We start from the raw sequence: 12,990 nt of genomic DNA on the forward strand, positions 1-12,990 counted from the left end.
GGTAGCATGATGCCTCCAGCTTTGGTTTTTTTGTGTGTTGTTTTTTTTTTTTTTTTTAAATTAGGATTGTCTTGTCTATACAGGCTCTTTTTTGGTTCCATATGAAACTTAAGGTGATTTTTTTCCAGTTCTGTGAAGAAGGTCAATGGTAGCTTGATGGGGATAGCATTGAATCTATAAATTACTTTGTGCAGTATGGCCATTTTCATGATATTGATTCTTCCTAGCCATGAGCATGGAATGTTTTTCCATCTGTTTGTGTCTTCTCTTATTTCCTTGAGCAGTGGTTTCTAGTTCTCCTTGAAGAGATTCTTCACATCTCTTGTTAATTATATTTCTAGGAATTTTTTCCTCTTTGTAGCAATTGTGAATGGGAGTTTGCTTATGATTTGCTCTCTTTTTGTCTGTTATTGGTGTGTAGGAATGCTTGTAATTTTTGTACATTGATTTTATATTCTTAACTTCACTGAATTTGCTTATCAGCTTAAGGAGATTTTGGACTGAGATGACTGGTCTTCTAAATGTACAATTATGTCATCTACAAATAGAGACAATTTGACTTCCTCTTTTCCTAATTGAATAACTTTATTTTTTTTCTTGCCTGATTCCTCTGGCCATTACTTCTAATACTATGTTGAACAGGAGTGGTGAGAGAGGGCATCCTTGTCTAGTGCCAGTTTTCAAAGGGAATGCTTCCAGTTTTTCCCCATTCAGTATGATATTGGCTGTGGATTTGTCATAAATAGCTTTTATTATTTTGTGTTACATTCCACTGATACATAGTTTCTTAGAGTTTTTAGCATAAAGGGCTATTGAATTTTGTTGAAGACCTTCTCTGCATCTATTGAGATAATCATGTGGTTTTTGTCTTTGGTTCTGTTTATGTGATGGATTACATTTATAGACTTGCATATGTTGAACCAGCCATGCATCCCTGGGATGAAACAATTTGATTGTGATGGATAAGCTTTTTGATGCGCTGTTGGATTCAGTGTGACAGTATTTTGTTGAAGATATTCACATCAGTGTTCATCATGGATATTGGCCTAAAATTTTCTTTTTTAGTTTTGTCTCTGCCAGGTTTTTGATATTAGAAAGATGTTGGTCTCATAAAATGAGTTAAGGAGGATTCCTTCTTTTTGTATTTCTTGGAATAATTTCAGAAGGAATGGTACCAGCTCCTCTTTGTAACTCTGGTAGAACTCGGCTGTGAACCCATCTCATCCTGTACTTTTTTTGGTTGGTAGGCTATTAATTGCTGCCTCAACTTCAGACCTTGTTATTGGTCTGTTCAGGGATTCAACTTCTTTCTGGTTTAGTCTTGGGAAGATGTAAGTGTCCAGTAATTTATGCATTTCTTCTAGGTTTACTGATTTATGTGCATAGAAGTGTTGGTAGTAGTCTCTGTTGGTAGTTTGTATTTCTGTGGAATCAGTGGTGATATGCCCTTAATCATTTTTTATTGCATCTATTTGATTCTTCTCTCTTTGCGATTGTATTAGTCTGGCTAACAGTCTATCTATTTTGTTGATATTTTCAAAAAACAGCTCCTGGATTCATTCATTTTTGAAGGGTTTTTTGTGTCTCTATCTCCTGCAGTTCTGCTCTGATCTTAGTTATTTCTTTTGAATTTGTTTGATGTTACTCCTCTGGTTCTTTTAATTGTGACGATAGGGTATCAATTTTAGATCTTTCCTTATTTCTCATGTGGGCATTTAGAGCTATAAATTTCCCTCTAGATACTGCTTTAAATGTGTCCCAGAGATTCTGGTATGTTGTGTCTTTATTCTCATTGGTTTTGAAGAACATCTTTATTTCTTCCTTCATTTCATTGTTTAGTAGTCATTCAGGAGCAGGTTGTTCAGTTTCCATGTAGTTGTGTGGTTTTAAGTGAGTTTATTAATCCTGAGTTCTAACTTGATTGCACTGTGGTCTGAGAGACTGGTTGTTATGATTTTCATTATTTTGCATTTGCTGAGGAGCGTTTTACTTCCAATTATGTGGTTAATTTTAGAGTAAGTGTGATGCGGTGCTGAGAAGAATGTATATTCTGTGAATTTCGAGTGGAGAGTTCTGTAGATGTGTATTAGGTCTGCTTAGTCCAGATCTGAGTTCAGGTCTTGGATATCTTTGTTAATTTTCTGTCTTGTTGATCTGCCTAATATTGACAGTGGAGTGTTAACATCTCTCATTATTATTGTGTGTGAGTCTAAGTCTCTTTGTAGGTCATTAAGAACTTGCTTTATGTATCTGGGTGCTCCTGTATTGGGTGTGTATATATTTAGGATAGTTAGCTCTTCTTGTTGCATTGATCCATTTACCATTATGTAATGCCCCTTCTTTGTCTCTTTTGATCTTTGTTGGTTTAAAGTCTGTTATATCAAAGACTAGGGCTGCAACCCCTGCTTTTTTTGCTCTCCATTTGCTTGGTAAATCTTCCTCCATTCCTTTATTTTGTGCCTATATGTGTCTTTGCACATGAGATGGGTCTCCTGATAAAGCACAGCTGTGGGTCTTGACTCTATCTAATTTGCCAGTCTGTGTCTTTAGATTGGGACATTTAGCCCTTTTCCATTTAAGGTTAATATTGTTATATGGGAATTTGATCCTGCCATTATTATGCTAGCTGATTGTTTTGCCTGTTAGTTGCAGCTTCTTTATTGTGTCAATGGTCTTTACCATTTGGTACATTTTTGCAGTGGTTGGTACTGGTGGTTCCTTTCCATGTTTAGTACTTCCTTCAGGAGTTCTTGTAAGGCAAGCCTGGTGGTGACAAAATCTCTCTGCAATTGCTTGTCTGTAAAGAATTTTATTACTCCTTCACTTATAAAGCTTAGTTTGGCTGGATATGAAATTCTGAGTTGAAAGTTCTTTTCGTAAAGGATGTTGAATATTAGCCCCCACACTCTTCTGGCTTGTAGGGTTTCTGCCAAGAGATCCACTGTGAGTCTGATGGGTTTCCCTTTGTGTGAACCCAACCTTTCTCTCTGACTGCCCTTAGCATTTTTTCCTTAATTTCAACACTGGAGAATCTGACAATTATGTGCCTTGGGGTTGCTCTTCTTTTGGAATATATTTGTGGTATTCTCTGTATTTCCTGGATTTGCATATTGGCCTGCCTTGCTAGATTAAGAAAGTTCTCCTGGATAATACCCTGAAGAGTGTTTTCCAACTAGGTTTCATTCTCCCTGTCACATTCAGGTACACCAATGAAATGTAGATTAGGTCTTTTCACATAATCCTGTATTTCTTGGAGGCTTTGTTCATGTCTTCACTCTTTTTTCTCTAATCTTGTCTTCTCGTTTTATTTCATTGAGTTGATCTTCAGTCACTGATTTTCTTTCTTCTGCTTGATCAGTTTGGCTATTGAAACTTGTGTATGCTTCACAAAGTTCTTGTACTGTGTTTTTCAGCTCCATCAAGTCAATTATGTTCTTCTCTAAGCTGTTTATTCTAGTTAGCATTTCGTCTAACCTTTTTTCTTTGCACTGGGTTAGAGTATGCTCCTTTAGCTCAGAGAAGTTTGTTATTACCCACCTTCTGAAGCCTGCTTCTGTCAGTTCATCAAACTCATTCTCCATCCAATTTTGCTCTGTTGCTAGTGAGAAGCTGTGATCCCTTGGTGGAGAAGAGGCATTGTAGTTTTTGGCAATTTCAGCCATTTTGTGCTAGTCTCTTCCCATCTTCAGGGATTTATCTACCCTTGGACTTTGAAGTTGGTGACTTTAGGATGAGGTCTCTGAGTGGACATCCTTTCTGTTGATGTTGAAGCTATTTCTTTCTTTTTTTTAGTTTTACTTCTAACAGTCTAACTGCTGGATGTCCACTCCAGATGCTGCTTGTCTGAGAATCAGACAAGGATTGCTACCTGTTCCTTCCTCTGGTAGCTTCGTCCCAGAAGGTACCCACCAGTTGTCAGCCAGAGCTCTCCCGTATGAGGTGTCTCTTAGGATATATAGGAGTCAGGAGGCCACTTGAGGAGGCAGTCTGTCCCTTATCAGAGCTTAAGTGCCATACTGGGAGCTCCATTGCTCCCTTCAGAGCTTCTGGGCAGGGACATTTAAGTCTACTGAAGTGGAACTCACAACTGCCCCTTTTCCCAGCTGTTCTGTCTTGGGAAGGTGGGGCTTTATTTATATGTCCCTGACAGGCTGCTGCCTTTTTTTCAGAGATGCCCTGTCCAGCAAGGAGGGATTCTAGTCACAGTCTGCGTGCAGAGGCCTTGCTAAGCTGTCATGGGCTCTGACAGGTTGCTGTGTAAACTTCCTTGTGATTTTGTTTACACAGGCAAGGTTAGAACTGCCTCAATAATGGCGCATGCCTCTCCCTGCACTGAGCTCAACCATCCCAGGTCGAACGAAAGCTGCTATGCTGGCTGTGAAAATCTCACGCCAGTGGGTCTCAGTTTGCTGGTCTTTGTGGGGGTGGGACCCACCAAGCCAGATCACTTGGCTCCCTGCCTTCAGCCTTCCTTTTTTCAGGGGGAATGGGTGGTTCTGTCTTGCAGATGCTCCAGGAACCTGCTAAAATGGCCCCCCAGTTTTGTGCTGGAAACCCATGGCACTGGCTCAAACGGCCACACACTTTTGTGCTAGAAACCCACAGCACTGGTGTTGTTGCCACCAGCAGGAACCTTCTGGTCTGTGGGCTGTAAAGATTATGGGAAAAGCACAGTATCTGAGCTGGAGTGCCAGAATGTCTGGAAAAGTCCCTGATGGCTTCCCTTGGGTAGGAGAGAGAGTTCTCTGTTCCTTTGCACTTCCTAGGTGAGGCAACACCCCACTCTACCTCAGTTTGCCCTCCTTGGGCTACACTCACTCTCCACCCAGTCCCATTGAGATGAACCTAGTACCACAGTTGGAAATGCAGGGATCACTTTCCTTATGTGTCACTCTCAGTGGGAACTGTGCTCCAGAACTCTTCCTATTCGGCCATCTTGGTGGAAGTCAGGTTTTGCATTTAAATCTTTAATCTATCTTCAGTTGATTTATGTACATGCTGAAAGGGTCCATTTTCAATCTTCTGCATATAACTGGCCAGTTATCCAGCACTATTTATTAAACAGTCTTTTCCTAGTTTCTTGTTTTTGTCAACTTTGTCAAAGATTAGTTGGTTGTAGGTATGAGGCTTTATTCTGGGGTTTTCTATTCTGTTCCATCGATCTATGTGTCTTTTTTTTCAACCAGTACCATATTGTTTGGTTCCTGTAGCTTTGTAGTATAATTTAAAGTCAGGTAATGTGATGCCTCTGGCTTTATTCCTTTTAGCTAGGATTGCTTTCACTATTTGACCTCTTTTTCACTTCCATATGAATTTTACAATTGTTTTTTCTAATTCTGTGAAAAATTACATTGATAATTTGATAAGTATTACATTGAATATGTAGATTATTTTGGGCAGTATGGTCTTCTTAACAATATTGATTCTTCTAATTCATAAGCATGGAATGTTTTTGCATTTGCATTATCTATCATTTCTTTCATCAGTGTTTTATAGTTCTACTTACAAGCTATTTCACTTCCTTTATTAAATGTATTCCTAGGTTTCTATGTGTACATGTGGTTATAATACGCTGTTTTAACCTGATAACAATTTAACTTTCTTGCATAAAAGATCTCCACACTTTTACTCCACATACCCCCCCAAACACAGATTCTAAATTTTCAATGTCACACTTACATATTTTTATATTGCATATTTCTTAACAAATTATTGTACCAGTATTATTTTTAATAATTGTATCTTTTAACCTTCATTCTAAATCAAAAGTGATTTACATATTACCATGAAAATATTACATTACTCCAAATTTGACTATGTACTTACTTTTACCAGTGAATTTTATACTTTCACATGATTTTATGTTTCTAATTAGCCCACTTTGCTTTCAGCTAAAGAACTCCCTTTAGCAGCTCTTGCAAGATAGGTCTATTGGTGAGGAATGGTTAATTTTAATTTAACAAAGTACAAAAAGCTCATTGGTAGAGTTTCAGATTTCATATTTCCACTAACCTTTAAGAAACTATCATTTGAGTTTTAGTGTATTGTTAAACAGAAATGTTCACAATTATGTAAAATGTTTATTAAAATATTCCTCCTTTTCCTCACTATTTGTCTGTGTGAGGCCATGTTTTATTCATTTACTTCAACCAAAACAGCACACTGTAATAGGTTTAATTCAGAAGTAGTTATAAAAATACAGCCATCTTCAAGTCGGACATTAAAGAGATTTGTAAAAATGTAAAACAGTGTCACTTTTCTCACTCTAATTTTTGTTGTTTTGGAAACTGTAATAATTTTTATTAAAATGTATTATTTATTTTTACATAAAATCAATTCATTATTTTTATTTTTAAAAATTGGATTTAAATTTTTTTCATTTCAATTTCTAATACAGTAAATAGAGATAGGTATAACCCAACTAAACCAAAATCTTTAGGATTCTCTAATTTTTAAGAGTTTAAAGTAGTCCTGAAACAAAATAGTGAAACAACCTAGAAAAAACAAAGAAATAAATCTGAATGTTAACATTCATCGATTCAGTTACCATCGTTTCATCTCTAAAAGCCCATGGCATATGGTTACTGAGGCACCACTTTGAAACTCCCATGCTGCGCCAGGTACTTGTGAGCATGTAACTTTGTTAACTGTTCAGAGCTGTATCCCAACATGGCTTTGTTGCCCTTTTCATGGCACTGCTGCTAAATCTCATTAGGTACTCCAAAGAAGTCAGTGAACCTTTTCTTTATACCTTTTATTCATGATATTTATAAGTTTGGTAATTTGCAAAGGTCTTGGACAAAGACCAGTGACTTATCTGTAATAATTAATTTATCTCTTGAAAAAACAAACAATATAATTGGTTATGGAGCACAGGCATCATAAGCAGAAAAATGGTTTATAAGTAAAGGGAGAGAACCTGGTGTGTAGCATTTGTATCAGGAATTCATGTTACCACTTGGCAATATGAACTTTTAGCAGTGTGCCTTTTTTGTTTGTTTGTTCGTTTGTTTGTTGAGGCAGGGTCTTGCTCTGTCCCCAGGCTGGAGGGCAGTGACCCAATCTCAGCTTACTGCAACCTCCACCTCCAGAGTTCAAGCGATTTTTTGCCTAGGACTCCTGAGTAGCTGGGATTACAGGCGCACACCACCACACCCAGCTAATACAGCTAATTTTTGTATTTTTAGTAGAGACGGGATTTTACCATGTTGGCCAGGCTGGTCTCGAACTCCTGACCTCAGTTGATCCACCAACCTCAGCCTCCCAAAGTTCTGGGATAACAGGCATGAGCCACTGCCCCCAGCCACCCTTTTTATTAAATACATTTTGCATGACCATGTAGTTGTTTACAACTATTTATCTAGTAAACCAATAACACAGTTTTTGAAAAAAGACTTAATGGGTAACATAGAATTATTCATGATATCTGTGCCATATCTTGAGCACCCACTGGATACCGGATATTGTGCTGGGCTTTGGAGATGAAAAATAATGAGTTATTTTGGAAAATTTACAATGTAACACAAAAAGCTTTGTGTAACTAAATTTGCACAGTGAAATATAATTAATAATGGAAGAAGTATATTATTTGGCGGAGTACAGTGGGGAAAAGTACCAGCCAAGACTTAGAATATCAGCTGAATACTCACACTTAGACGGATGAGAAACAGGCGCCCTGCACAGGCAGATGACAGGGTTAGGTATGATAGGAGCCAAGAGGGTAGGAGCTACACGAAATCTGAGTTGGGTTTGGCTGTTGTGGTGGGTTGAGGGAATATGGAGAGAGGACCACACTTGAATCACTGAGGGCCCTTTTTTTATTCTATTATTAGTGAAATCATTTAAGAAATTGTATTGGTGACAATAACAGAGAAATAAGGGCTTTGAGGATGCAAACATAGGCTTTAAAAAATCCTTAAGCAAAATAATAAAATAAGCTCAGTATTCAGTATCCTACTTTAAAGAAAGCATTTTAGGCATGCAAATATCCCGTATATTCAGAGGCTTCTTTAAGAAATACAAACAAACCCTGTCATATAGACATGGGGCAAAAAGGGTACTTTGTGAGTAGAAGCTAATTGAGGTAAAAGAAAAACTTGTTTTAGAAGCTGAGGGCCCAGTTGCTGACTTAATGAAACAAATTATGAGACTTTTATTTATGTGAAAATCCATGCTGCTGAAAACATGAGTGTTTCAGGTTTTCTATGAACAGGAACAAGGTGTTCTACCAAAAAAGATGTATGAAAAGCACATTGAATATCTGCTTTGAGTATTTGACTTGGAGGAAAATGCTAGTTGAGTCTACCTCTTTGATAGCAATATGTATTAAAAGTCTAACAGTCTCACTGTACCCTTCCCTGAGAAGGTAAAGGAATATCCTGACTTTAAGGGTTGCAAGACCTAGATGTTTCTTAGCAAAGGACTCCAATGACTTTTCTTTGCAGGTTTTAAATAGCTAACTATTTTGTGGTGGCTTTAAGCCTTCTAGAACAAGCAGATTAGGTATGTAGTTGCTTTTAATAAAACTATTTGAAAGTTCACTAAAGGCAATTATGATTTTTCTAGGACCTTTTCCAATTCTGTGATTATACGAATGACCACCCAGAATTTCCATTGAACACTGATATACAACTTGCTATGGCTACAATTTATTTTGGTGTGGAAACATGTTTTTTTTTTTTTTCTGTTCTTATATCTCCCTTCATACAAAAGTGTAATATCCCAGATATGTAGGCAACGTATCTGTAGTCTTCTTTATAGTTCTACCATTCAGAATAATTCTAATATGCTTTAATCTTATTAAATATCTAGAAGACTAATGGACAGTTATAGCTGCATTTCTTTAAGCAAGTCTATCGTATCTTTGGGTTTATACCAAACTAAATTTGTGAACTATTACCCATTTTTAAAAATAATTATTTACATAATTATTTGCCTCAATCTTTCTTTAAATAGCAAACACTCACAATGCATTTTAAAATATTACCTACTTTATAAAAACCCATTCTGTAGTGTTTATTGCATTGAGCGGTTGACTCTTTAGCCAATATGCCTTTATATTTTGTCTTGAAAGATGGACCCTATATTGTCAACATCAGTTCCACTGTACTCATTGAGAGTGGATAAGGAATATGAAGTGCGTGTGAGATCCAAACAACAAAAATCTGAAAATTATGGCGAGTTCAGCGAGGTGCTGTATGTAAAACTTCCTCAGATGAACCAATTTACATGTGAAGAAGGTAAAAGAAATAAAAGATTAAAATAGCAACTAACCTGGCTTTTGTCAATATAGCAGTTGATTCATCTCTGCACTGGTAACGTGTTGTTTATATCAAAATATATTAGCATCAGGTATCAGGGTGAGAGACCTTGAGCTCACTATCTGTAATAGACATTGTTCATTGCAAAAGCAGAAGGAAGATTTAGTTTCCAAATTTTTCATTCAGGAAAAGTCCTGGGACAGGTGGAAGTTCAGAGACAGGAATATGGTGGCAATCTCTGGATGGCAGAATTCAGATTATTCTTTTCTTTATATGTTTTTATATTTCTAAAATTTTCTATAATAAGTTTGTTTTGAATTTATAATCAGGAAAAAGCTGTTCTAGTGGTTAGGGAAGAAAGTGTGTATCTATATGAATAAATAGATATGTGGCGTCTAAGAGGAAACCTAATATTGAGTCAGCATATGTAGTCAACAGCAAGTGCATACAGTTTTAGAAAGTGGAGTGTGGATTTTACCTAGAGGAATGCCTAACAAGTAGTGTGCTAGTGATACTCAAAAAAGACATGGAACATCTGAAAACCCTGTGTAGGAGAACAACAACAATGATTAATGTTTTTTAAAATGGGACCTATGAATTTAGAATAAAAGGATTAAAACTTTTAGATACAGAAATAAATAAAATTGATTAATAATGAGCAGAAAGTGTAGAGTATTATTACTCTCAAATGCGAATTGTCTCTCTTCCATCTTCATTGAAAACAGAAAGATTACAGGGCTATATGTTTGTTAAACAAACAACCATAAGCTACATAGAAAATAAATTTATATTTCTGCATTTACTATACAGGTAGAATCTCATGATACTGAATAGCACTAGGATGAAAATTTCTATAGCACCATTTTCTCTAAACTCTAGTTAAATAACTTCTTGTTTCCAAACTATTTGATTTAATGCAATTCTGGATGTAAAAGTACAATTGCTATACACTCTTAAGCTTAGTGTAGTGGCATTTAATTCACTTAACATATATTTTTTAAACTACCTTTTCCTTCTGTTATTAACAAAAAAAAAATAAGCTCTAACTTTATGTTATTTTCATGAATATGTCACTGATAGAAAATTATACATACTACAAGACAAAAAAATGATATTTTCTCCTCCATCAATTCTTTAAAATGCTTATAATATCTCCCTAGGAGATTTTAATAATTTATTAAATGAGAAAAGACTATTTCAGCATAAAGGCCTACTTTTTAAAAGGCAATATTAAATTCCATCTCTCATTTTTATGAAAAAGTAGTTAACCTCTGCTTCTATGGTAAGAATACTGGGAACCAACTGCAATGTAGCTGGGAGGTACTCAGTCTTAAGGAATGAAATAGAAGTTTTACAAACAGGTTCCCCCAAGTCTGATATAAAGTATACTAAAACCCGAAGATGGGAGCCTCAGTAGTGATCTTTCTATTGATTGTATGTATGTAATATACATGAGATATATTTATCATATTTTAATAATTTAATTTATTAATATAAACATGTATATTTATAGCTGTAAAATATATGTTCTTTGTGTCTAAGAAGTTTCTGTCATGATTTATAAATGAAAACTATGCCTTCATCTTTTTGATAAATCTTCAATCTGGAGGCTAAGAAAATCACCACACTTAGAAAAAAATATATAAACTAAGTAGGCATTATTTATGTAGTGTGTTAATAAACAACACCTTTTACCAGGAGCTGAAATGTTTCTGATACTCCCTTGACACATAATATGCTTAAAGCAGATTGTTTGTTTTCATAAAACACGTGTTGACTTTGAACTATCTGCTGTTTCTTTTGAAGTGCATTTTTTCAATATGAAGAGATTTGAAAAGTAGAGATGTTCTTAGAACAGAATAAAACTAAGTTTTTGCATTCTGTTTCAGTGGTTATCAAGAGAAATCACTGACTTTATTAGGAATACAAATTAGGAATTTTTTGTGAAAAGGGAAAGGGAAATGTAAACTGTGCTTCAACTATTCATAATTCTAAGAGTGAAATATTCTTGTGTGTTTCAGATTTCTACTTTCCATGGCTCTTAATTATTATCTTTGGAATATCTGGGCTAACAGTGATGCTATTTGTATTTTTATTTTCTAAACAGCAAAGGTAGGTATGAAGTAGTATTCTCTGGTAGTTTTTGCCAGTTGTTTAGATTTCCATGTGTGTTTCTCTGTGTTATTTGATATTTTCTTTTGTAAATTATGAGTGGAAATTTTAATTAACCTAGAAAACTTTTATCTCTATTTACATATTTACCATTTATATGAAACTCAATTTGTTGTATTTATCATAGACAACTTAGAGGTTTAGATTCTATCTGGAGACTTGTACAGAACATTAAGATGCTTAGGCTACTGACTATGCTTACCTTGTGATGTGTACCTCTTTATCTAATAACTACCTCTTCCCCCTCAAGTCCTCAACAAGTTGACCCATTCATTCCAGGACTTCAGAGTATCACTGAGCGTTTGGCTGAGTATGATGCTGTCCTTATGTACACTCAATTTTTTTTTTCCTTGAGATGGAGTCTCACTCTGTTGTGAATTTATTTTAAAAGGTTTTAATTTGTTTTGTGACATAGTACAGCATTTGTAAACTTCAAAATAGAATTTTATTAGGAAGAAGAATTCTTGGGATGCTAGAGTGTAAAAGTCTAACTGAATGCAGAAAGGGTTATTTTCAGTAGAATTTCATGTATATTCTGCGGATTTGGGGTGGAGAGTTCTGTAAATTTCTATTAGGTTTGCTTGGTCCAGGTCTGAGTTCAAGTCCTGGATATCCTTGTTAATTTTCTGTCTGGTTGATCTGTCTAATATCAACAACGGGGTGTTAAAGTCTCCCACTATAATTGTGTGGGAGTCTAAGTCTCTTTGTAAGTCACTAAGAACTTGCCTTAGGTATCTGGGTGCTCCTGTATTGGGTTTGTATATATTTAGGATCGTTAGCTCTTCTTGTTGCATTGATCCTTTTACCATTATGTAATGTCCCCCTTTGTCTCTTTTGATCTTTGTTTCTTTAAAGTCTATTTTATCAGAGATGAGAATTGCAACTCCTGCTTTTTTTTGCTCTCCATTTGCTTGTTAAATCTTCCTCCATCCCTTTATTTTGTGCCTTTGTGTATCCTTGCATGTGAGATGGGTTTCCTGGATACAGCACACCGATGCGTTTGGCTTTTTATCCAGTTTGCCAGTCTGTGTCTTTTGATTGGGGCATTTAGTCCATTTACATTTAGGGATAATATTGTTATGTATGAATTTGATACTGCCATTTTGATGCTAGCTGGCTGTTTTGTTCATTAGTTGATGCAGATGCGTGATTGTGTTGATGCTCTTTACCATTTGGTATGTTTTTGGAGTGGCTGGTACTGGTTGTTCCTTTATATGTGTAGAGTCTCTTTCAGGAGCTCTTATAAAGCAGGTCTGGTGGTGATGAACTCTCCAAGTACTTGCTTGTTTGCAAAGGATTTTATTTTTCCTTCTCTTATGGAGCTTAGTTTGGCTGGATAGGAGATTCTGGGTTGAAAGTTCTTTTCTTTAAGGATGTTGAATATTGGCCCCCACTCTCTTCTGGCTTGTAGGGTTTCTGCTGAGAGATCTGCTGTGAGTCTGATGGGCTTCCCTTTATGGGTAACCCGACCGTTCTCTCTGGCTGCCCTTAGTATTTTCTCCTTCATTTCAACCCTGGTGAATCTGACGATTATGTGCCTTGGGGTTGCTCTTCTTGA

The 12,990-nt window shown here is 36.0% G+C and overlaps 1 protein-coding gene across 3 annotated transcripts in view; it reads left to right on the top strand.

The window, feature by feature from the left end:
• GHR (growth hormone receptor) overlaps window positions 1-12,990 on the top strand; it is a 296,522-nt gene that overhangs the window by 276,522 nt on the left and 7,010 nt on the right. For all 3 annotated transcript variants that reach the window (XM_017533143.2, XM_017533142.2, XM_017533148.2), the window contains 2 exons: window positions 9,074-9,239; window positions 11,282-11,372. In XM_017533143.2, coding sequence (XP_017388632.1) covers window positions 9,074-9,239; window positions 11,282-11,372 — 257 coding nt within the window. The remainder of the gene's footprint in view (window positions 1-9,073; window positions 9,240-11,281; window positions 11,373-12,990) is intronic.

Source organism: Cebus imitator, unplaced genomic scaffold (assembly GCF_001604975.1).
Source record: "Cebus imitator isolate Cc_AM_T3 unplaced genomic scaffold, Cebus_imitator-1.0 Scaffold80, whole genome shotgun sequence".
Taxonomy (NCBI): Eukaryota; Metazoa; Chordata; class Mammalia; order Primates; family Cebidae; genus Cebus; species Cebus imitator.